Here is a 9126-nt window from a genome sequence, read left to right as displayed (position 1 = left end):
TTATTGAATTATGATATTGGTGATTTGTGGATTTTTTGTTGTGTTGTATTTGGACTATGGAGGGCCATGGGTCCAAAGAAATGGTTAAGTGATTAGTTTCTTTTAGGCTATTTGGACCAATTCAAAAATTTGAGAGGGGCCAATTATAAACTCTAAAATATGGGCATGAAAAAAAAAATGGAAAAAAAGCTAATTTGAAAAGAAGAAGGGGGGGGGGGGGGGCAATGCGGCAATGCCCCTGCCCCTTAGTAGATCCGTCCCTGGTTGCCGCCCAAAAAAAAAAAAAAAAAAAAAAAAACCAGAATGACGTACAAAGATTATGAAGCATACAAGTAGCAATTGAAGAAGGTTCGCACGTGTTGCTCCGTTGTAGAGCCCGTGGACATTTTCATAAAAGACAAGTATAGCATTATACAAGGCTTAAGAAAACGTTTGATGAAAATCATAAAAAAATTAGAGCAAGTTGTCGGTGTTATCTCTCATGCCTCTCTACCGACAAGTAAATGTCTCAAGCAATGCATTAAAAAGGTTTGAGATTGTAACTTGTAAGCAATTACCACCCCTCCCAAGTTTTGACTCATGTACCCAACAATAAAAAAGTTTGAGATTGAGACAGACACATTTACTTTTAAAAAAAGGAGAATATAATTTACCATTTAAAACTGCAATACATATCTATATAGATTAGTTGGCGAAGAAGAAAAGCCTTATTTTCTTCACAAACAAATGCTTTTTTTTTATTATTATTATTACTTTATTGGATGATCCAGGGGATCAATGCTCAATTGTAATCCTGCCAATTATTTTATAGGAACTTGATCTGTCAAAGAACTTTAGGCTGCATATATATGTGTGTGTGTGTGAGAGAGAGAGACAATAGTAGGCGTGGGTAGCATATCCGCCTCCTTGTCCCCACTAAGCTAATCCCTAACCTACTCCTAATAAATAAATAATCTCTAAGCTTGGCGCGTCCCTATCTAGCGAAGAAATTAACGTTATATTGAAAATGTATAAATTAAGTTACTCCCCTTAGGTATTATAGATTCATTCAGAATTTTCTAGAGACCATTTGTGATGATTTCATTTGATACTTTCTTATAAATTTGAGTGGTTTCCACTTAATTAGGATTTGGTTCAAATTACTCATCAGAAAATTCACCATTTTTTCACCATTTTTACTTTATTTTTTCGCTGCTTTTTCTAATAGGAGGTCATATAATCAATCCATGGTAACAGTTTTGGTCACCCCGACAGTCTTCAGGCTGGTCCTCCCATCACTGTCCACTTCAAAGAATAACCCCACCATGTGTTGGAAAGGAAGAAGCAACAGCCTAAATACTAATGGAAATAATTTCAACTTTGCTTCTCACCGTGCTTTGCCAGTTAAGATGCAGACTAATGATCCTCCCGAGGAAAATGGTACCATTTAGTAAAAGTCCTGATTGTATCATGTTGTGCATTACACGTATTATATATGTTTTATGATGTTGTTTCGTTATGTGGCTCACACGTAAGTGTAAAAGATTGGTTTCGACTACAATTATAATTCACTAGGGACTAAATCTTAGCTCTGCCTCTGCTGATTGGTTTCACTTCTTGCTATTGACAATATGATTGCCGTGCGCAGATACTGAGAAAAGGCAAAAAGAACTGAATTTGAATCCAAGGCAGCTTGATTTAATTATGGACACATTTGGTGGAAAGTTGCTGCATGGAGGGCTTGTACTCCAGCAAAACTTCTTACTTAGATCATATGAGTCAGACCCTGATGGCAAAGTTTCCATAGAAGCCTTAGTGAATCGTTTGCAGGTTCTAAATCTGGTATCGTAATTTAATGAGTTAAATTAAGTCATTGTACCAATTGAAAGCCTTAACTTTCCTGGCTCTTGTCCTTGTAGGAATCAACAATTAACCACCTTAAGAGTTTGGGGCTGCAGGCCAGTGGTCTTGGTAGTACACCAGAGATGCATACAAAGGACCTTGTATGGGTGGTCTATCGATTGCAAATTGAGGTGGAGCGTCTGCCTACATGGTAACCTATACATGCCTTTTCAATTATCAGCATAATTGTGTAGAGAATTTTATTAATTTGAAAATTAATTGGAATATATTCTCACTAATTATATTAAACTTTTATATAAATTCTATTGAAACCAAAGTATCACCCTAATAATATATTTTGATCCAAAAATATTATATTCATGAATCCCAATGAGTTGTGCATCCAATTTAAGTTTCATAAGACCTATGAAAGACAAAAACACTCAATTAGGGTCGCATGGGAGCGGCGCTAAGCTAAACTTCTCTGATACTTAAGTCAAAATTCACTAAACCTAATATCAAGAAAGTAATCAAGTAATTAGGGTTTTTCTTTCATACCATGGAATGGATGTGGGCCATGTGGCCTAGTGCTTATATAGGATTCAGGTCTGACCATGGTCTCTAGGATCTCCTCCCCCTTCCTTAATTGCAGCGTGTGAGATGTAATGGTCATGATGAGACAGAAATTTCAAGCTTCATGCCCATGAATAGAAATAATGGGTATACAGACTCATTTTGGGTGGGACATTCATGATGTTTGATTATTTCATATTAAACCATCATTTATCCTTCTTCTTCTAATATCTCTTTCTCTCTCTGAACAGAGGGAAGATGGAAAGAGTGTTTTGAGACATAGTCTCCAATGGATTGTATTATATATCCCTGGTATCCCATAGGGTTAAAAGCAAGTATATCCTCTTTCATTTATTGAAATCAAACATAACTAATTAGCTGATTTAATTCTTTTCCTGCATACAACGAGTAGGGTGTATTGTTTAGTTGCAAGAATTCAAAACAAAGATATATTAAAGATTCATGATGTTGAACTGGAATTACATTATATGTTTTTGCAACAATTGTGCACTTTGGAATAATTGCACTTAACAAGTCTTAAATTTATATCCTTTTAAGACATGCGATGACTATGTTTGAAGGGCTGATGTTGTTCAAGTGGACCATTGGTTTGCTTCTGCGTCAGGAAAGAGAAAAGAATGTGACTGGCTTGTCCGTGATTACAAGACAGGCGAAACTCTTATTCGAGCAACCAGGTTGAAAAATGTGCATGCTATATATCTATATCTTTGTTTGAAGCTAATTCATTGATTCTTGAGTATATTACGCCGTTCACTGGAGTTATTTTGGCTATATGCAGCCTGTATATGATGATGAATACGAAGACAAGGAAAATATCTTTAGAAAAGGAAGTTGGTGCAGAAATGAAGCATCTCGTTTTTAAAAGTGACCCTATCATTAATAAGGCCAAGAAAAAACTCCAGCATTTGGACTTTGAGACGGCGGATTATATCCGAACTGGTTTAAGGGTAAGCGTCTTGAATTTGTTGAGCAATTATTCATAATGACTCAATTTAAACAACTCTCCTAATTTGTTCTTGAAATATATGCAGCCTTTATGGAATGATTTGGATATCAATTATCACGTAAACCATGTGAAATACATTAGCTGGATTCTTGAGGTAGATCCTTAATCATCAATCATGTCTTTTTGTTTGTACATAATTCTGTTAATAATCTTATTTCCATGTTTAGGGGTTTCTCACTTTGGTCAGAACTTAAGTAGATATAACAACACAAGTTAGTTCAAAACTTTCAAAGCTCAGTTGCCACCACCACACACACACACACACACACACACAAATCTCCAAAAAAGGTTGTGTTTGGTTTGACAAAAAAAATATTTTCCAATTGTAAGGAAAATAAATTATTTTCAAGTTTTGGTTACGTTCCTAAAAATACTCCAGAAAATATTTTCCAGTGTTTGGTTACATTTTTTAATATTCTATGGAAAACATATAATCTACTACTTTCTCACACTTTTTCATCTCCCAAGCACATATATAAAATAAACAAATAAAAATTTTAGATAAAAAATCGTCATGGGAAACAGAGTTGAGGTGACCGGTGGCCATCAGCAATAATGGTTGATCACCAATAGCGATGGATGGCCACCGAGACTAGGGACTTAGTGGGCGATGGTTGTTGGGTGGCAGATAGTGGGAGGGGGAGGGGGGTGGACTGGGGGGTGGACTTGGAGGTGGAGGTTCGTTAATAAGTTTTGGGTAAGGATAAAAACGGTTTACAAAAAAATGAACATAAACAAATTTCTGCCATAAGTGCCTTTATTTTATGGTCAATTGGAAAACAATTTCTAGTTAACCAACATTTTCTGCTACCCAAACACCGTAAATGCAAAAATATTTTTCCAAATCAATTTCCACCAAACCAAACACAGCTTGCAATGTACATCGTTAGGATATTTCTTGACTTTCATTTTAGAATCTAGATTATGCCCTTTCTTTTAAACTTCTATATATGATGATAATATGTTAGAAATAATATGCTGAAATATATGCAAATCTCCAACGAAGTTATAAGAGAGGGTGAAATTGCATTACTGCTCTATCATATCAATTCAAATCTTCTACAGACTACATTTATTTTGTTCATATGGTCTCAAAGTTCCATTCTGTCAGAGTGCACCTCGCTCAATCTTGGCGAGTCACAACCTTTCTGTCATGACTTTGGAATATCGAAAGGAGTGTGGGTGGAACAGCATACTTCAGTCCTTGACTAAACTTAAGAAAGATGGCACCAGTCACTCTACAGAGGATGGAGTGGTAGAGTTTGATCACTTGCTACGAGTTGAGGACGGGTCTGAGATTTTGAGAGGAAGGACCAAGTGGTTGCCCAAACATAGCAAAAAGTCTTCGGAATCAATTAATATGGTATATGGATAAGTCCTATAAAAGTACAAGTTGGGATATATTTAATAATTTATTAAATAATGTTATATATATATATATATATATNATCACTTGCTACGAGTTGAGGACGGGTTTGAGATTTTGAGAGGAAGGACCAAGTGGTTGCCCAAACATAGCAAAAAGTCTTCGGAATCAATTAATATGGTATATGGATAAGTCCTATAAAAGTACAAGTTGGGATATATTTAATAATTTATTAAATAATGTTATATATATATATATATATTCCCTCAAATGAAGGCAATATGTGTGCAAATAGCAAGAAAAACACACAAAAACACGGTAAATTTGAACGTGTAAACTAATAAATTATTAATAAAAGTACTTTTCTTTTTACAATATATGTATTGTAGATTTGTAGTTATAATTAATACAACTAAGAGCCGTTTGGAATAGTTTATTTGCTTCAACTTATTTAGTTTTTAGCTCTTTTTTTTTTTTTTTTTTTTTTGGTATTATTCATAGATCTATTTACTACTTAGCTAACTTTTAACTTTTTTTCTTCTACACTTTCAGTAAAAAGTTTTCAATTTCAACTAAACTAGTCGCTAACTCGTGCGATGCACGGAATGCTACCAATATTTTTTATTAAAAATAAATAAAAACTAAGATGAACCTCCAAATGATGTGACATTAGAATTGTAACCCCATCAAATAATAACAAAATATACATTTTTCTAGATTAAAAAAAAAAGACAAATGCTCAGTCATTTGCTCATGTGACAGTGTTGCACCACTCCCAAATGACACATACACCACAGAATCATTTGGTTGCTTGTTTAACCAATCAAAAGCAAGCCATTCTTGGCGAGTTACCTGATTGTGTTACTATTGGACCAATTGAGTACACTGGTCTTTTTAATACATAACCAAATAATTTATCATCTCTCAAAGCCGCAACTGTTTTAAGCTAAGCTTCTCCCAATAGTTTTTTATTTGCACATATTGGGCAAATGTCCCAATACCATGTCTTTTTGCTATGGCTTTTTTTTTTTTTTTTAATTTTTCAATTTCATTTATTTCGTGTCTTCCACTAAATATTCAATGTATTCATTATATTAAAAAAAGGTTGAAGTAAAGCTGTATCCTCAAATAACTAAGTATAAGAGTTTAATTCCTCTCTGTTTCAATTTAAAACAAATGTATTTTCCATCAACCTGTTATATTACATAAAGATATTAGACATAGTATTGTAGAGACTGTAAATATATTAAAAATGTGAATCATGTAAAAAAAGTAACAAATAGATTTCAAAAGTAATGATGACACATAATAATAAAACATACACAACTTATTTCAAAAGGCTAATTATCACAACCCAAAAAACTTGACTATTGCACGTGTCCTTTTAGGAATTACTGCATTCTAATTTGCAAGTTGCAAGTTAAACTTCTTTTTGACAGGACCCCTATATCAAACAACCTTCATATCAAACAAACACTTTCCCATATTTTGTGCCACTTAGACTTTTTTACTTTAGGCCTTAAAGGACTCCAAAACCTTCCTTAATGTACGGCCCTTTATTCTCACATGGGAGACATGTCTATCACCAGCATCAAATAGTGAAACTAAGATGTTCCAAGACACCAATATTATAATGTGATCATCCCACACCTATCAAAGTAATAATAGCCCAAAAAGCATAAAGTTTGTGAGATCTCTGAAAAGAAGTTAAAACAAACAAAATGGGATAGTGAAGTCCTCTCCAAGAAAAAGAACTCCAAAACACACTTTTCAATTTTCAAATGATGTTCCTTGAGTGCCAATAAATCTAGATCAAAAGGGAAAATAGAAGAAAATGATGGTAAAACTAAGGAGGATTCAGGACTATCAAATGCTGAGAAGAATAACAATGCCAGGGCCAAGCCTGAGAAAGTTCCTGTGTCCTGTAAAGTCAATGAGCATTACATGAATCTTGAGATGCATATAAATCAATCAATCTTGAGAACAAAGAATTTGATGCTGACATTCCCTTGCATCGGGGTACCAACTTAACCAACATAGCTGACATTGAATTACCTCCTAAAGATGTTGGACATGCATAGAAATTTTTAGAATTTTTTATATGCTTCTTTTGGAAAGTTAAGTTTAAGTGTTTAACTTCGATTATATGGTCTCCCAATAAATTTAAACACTCTTATGCTTCTACAATCTCCAAAAACTTGGGTCAATGGCCTACAAAAATCTACCCCATCCAATTTTCTCACCCCTAATATCTTATTCTTTATTAGAGAGAAGTGTTTTAGTAAGAGGTATTCAAACTAAAAAGAATTTGCAACCTCAATCCATGCTTAAAAATCCAAACTAAAAGAAACCTAAGAAATCCAAACTATTCTAAGTTTGAACTTAAAACATCAAAACATAAACAATGAAGCTATATTTTTTCTGCAAAAAAACATTCATAGCTTTTTAGTTGGGCGTAAAGAACCTAAAATGAAATAAATTAAGATCCTCCATTTATAAACTGCTTTTTGAGCTACTGTGCACTACATTAAATGGATCAAGATCCTCCATTTGCAAAACTGATATAACTGATTTAGTGATATATGCCAAATGTGTTTCCTCATGTTCACTTACTTTTCTAACCAATGAATATTCATAATTGGGAGAAACCCAACATCAGAATCAGTACAAAGAAATTATAACCAACATTGACATTCAAACTCTCTCATGTTCCTTCAATCAAACTATAAAAACAGAAAATTGATTTAAAACAGCAACCATATATTTGCTGTGTGTTTAGAAGAGAGCATATCCAAACAACCTTCAAGGATCCTTTGTTGTTTCTTGAAATAATCAGTACCCAGTTTCCTTTTCCTACAATTAAATGCATAAGATGAATGAATGCATATCAAAAATCATCAAATTTTGATTTTTTACCGGGTAAATAACCACTTGAGTTTAGTTTATTGCATATTTGCATAGTTTATATTGGATATATATGTTCAAGAAGACAACATTTAAATCTACTTCTTTTGGGAGAAAAATCCATAATAAAACTCTAAACCTGAATCTAATGCAAAAAATATGAATTTTAAATACTCACAAGTTACAATTACGATCTATTAACTGAACCATGAATTTGGTAAATGATAATTTTCTCATTGGCACCATTCAAATCACCCAATAAAATCTTAAACTGATTTTTAGAGAACACAAAAAAAAGAAAAAAAAGAAAAAAAAAAAGAAAAGAAGAAGAGAACATATAATTCAATATGACGTGTTCTCTGTAACTTGAGTCTACTGACTACAGAGCAAAGCGAAGAGACTGAACTGACAGAGTTGGAAGAAATTGAAGCCAAATTCAAATTGAGTTTCATGAGTTCTTTAAATGTAAAGAGAACACTACAATATTAGAAATTAGATGTACATAGACAAATAGATGTACTAAAAAAATTCAGAAATTTAGTACAGAGGCAAATGTATACCATAACTTTAACCTTGATTCGAATGGAGGAAAAGACTAAAGAGAAAGGCAACAAAAAAAGCAAAAATTAATCAGGAATATTAAATCTAAATAAAAGTGAATCGAAGAACAAAAATTAAGAATGAAACCTATAAATTGCATCACCGACTGGGCTGGCTGAGTCGGTTTCGATTGGCTGGATGAGATCAACGGCAAATGGGACGGCGTTTGCATGTGGGTGGTTTCTGGCTTGCGGTAGTGGTCTTTGCCGTGTGTCTGAGGAAGGAGATATATGTTGGTTTGTGGGAAAGGTGGGTATAGTAGGTTTTGATTCTTTGGATGCTCAGTCGTGGGTCTGAGGAAGGAGATCTCTACGGTGGTTGGTGGTCTGCATTTTGGAGGAAGAAGAAGTGGTCTTTGCCGTGGGTCTAAGGAAGGAGATTTGCCGTGGGTCTGAACATTAGGGGAGCTGGTAGAGGAGGAGCTTTGGGTTGAGGGAGCTGGTAGAAGGAGCTCTTGCGTGACTTTTGGAGAAAAAGAGGGCAGAGTGTATGGGCCCGTTTGGATGCAGCTGAAAACTGAAAATTGAAAACTGAAAACTAAAAACACTATAGCAAAATAATTTTTAAATGTGTTAATAGTATCGTGGGACCCATTTTTAATGAAAAAGTTGCTGAAAAGTGAAAATTGTGGGTCCGTGAACAGTGCACAAATGTACTGTTCATTGACAAAAGTCAACAAATGCGGCTACTGTTCATTGAACAGTAGCCGCACAGTACCGTAAACAGTGATTCAAGTCTTCTTATACGGCTGAAAGCAAAAAAAAAAAAAAAAAAAATTTTTTTTTTTTTTTTTTTTTAAGTTTGAAAATGTTTTTTTTTTTTTGGTTTATGTTTA

At 33.9% G+C, this 9126-nt stretch overlaps 1 protein-coding gene and 1 long non-coding RNA gene across 3 annotated transcripts; one reads left to right on the top strand and one right to left on the bottom strand.

The window, feature by feature from the left end:
* The first annotated feature begins 1039 nt into the window (after positions 1-1039).
* On the top strand, positions 1040-4868 carry LOC111992796 (palmitoyl-acyl carrier protein thioesterase, chloroplastic). Of its 2 annotated transcripts, none has more exons than XM_065764736.1 (7): positions 1040-1419; positions 1628-1821; positions 1899-2032; positions 2976-3089; positions 3194-3362; positions 3447-3515; positions 4533-4868. In XM_065764736.1, exons 1-7 carry the CDS (start codon positions 1227-1229, stop codon positions 4794-4796), a joined length of 1137 nt encoding a protein of 378 aa, XP_065620808.1. In that variant the 5' UTR covers positions 1040-1226; the 3' UTR covers positions 4797-4868. The 2 variants fall into 2 exon arrangements, with proteins under 2 accessions (XP_065620808.1, XP_023880425.2); XM_024024657.2 differs by having other exon boundaries at positions 1042-1419; positions 1628-1809.
* A 2411-nt stretch (positions 4869-7279) lies between these two features.
* On the bottom strand, positions 7280-8777 carry LOC136063813 (uncharacterized). Its single transcript, XR_010625450.1, has 2 exons — positions 8379-8777; positions 7280-7640 (listed from the first exon to the last, which is right to left on the bottom strand). It is a non-coding gene; the product is annotated as an uncharacterized LOC136063813 (long non-coding RNA).
* Positions 8778-9126: the final 349 nt, after the last annotated feature.

The sequence above is a fragment of the Quercus suber genome, unplaced genomic scaffold, assembly GCF_002906115.3.
Source record: "Quercus suber isolate HL8 unplaced genomic scaffold, Cork oak 2.0 scaffold_580, whole genome shotgun sequence".
In the NCBI taxonomy this organism is placed as follows: domain Eukaryota; kingdom Viridiplantae; phylum Streptophyta; class Magnoliopsida; order Fagales; family Fagaceae; genus Quercus; species Quercus suber.
Note: the sequence above shows the minus strand (reverse complement) of the source record. Positions and strands in the feature narration are given on the sequence as shown.

Bases quoted from the DNA above. Each gene is read 5' to 3' on its own strand.
- LOC111992796 (XM_065764736.1), top strand. From the start codon at position 1,227: ATGGTAACAGTTTTGGTCACCCCGACAGTCTTCAGGCTGGTCCTCCCA. The intron at 1,822-1,898 runs GTATCGTAATTT...TTGTCCTTGTAG, and splicing joins GTTTGCAGGTTCTAAATCTG to GAATCAACAATTAACCACCT. The intron at 3,516-4,532 runs GTAGATCCTTAA...CCATTCTGTCAG, and splicing joins ACATTAGCTGGATTCTTGAG to AGTGCACCTCGCTCAATCTT.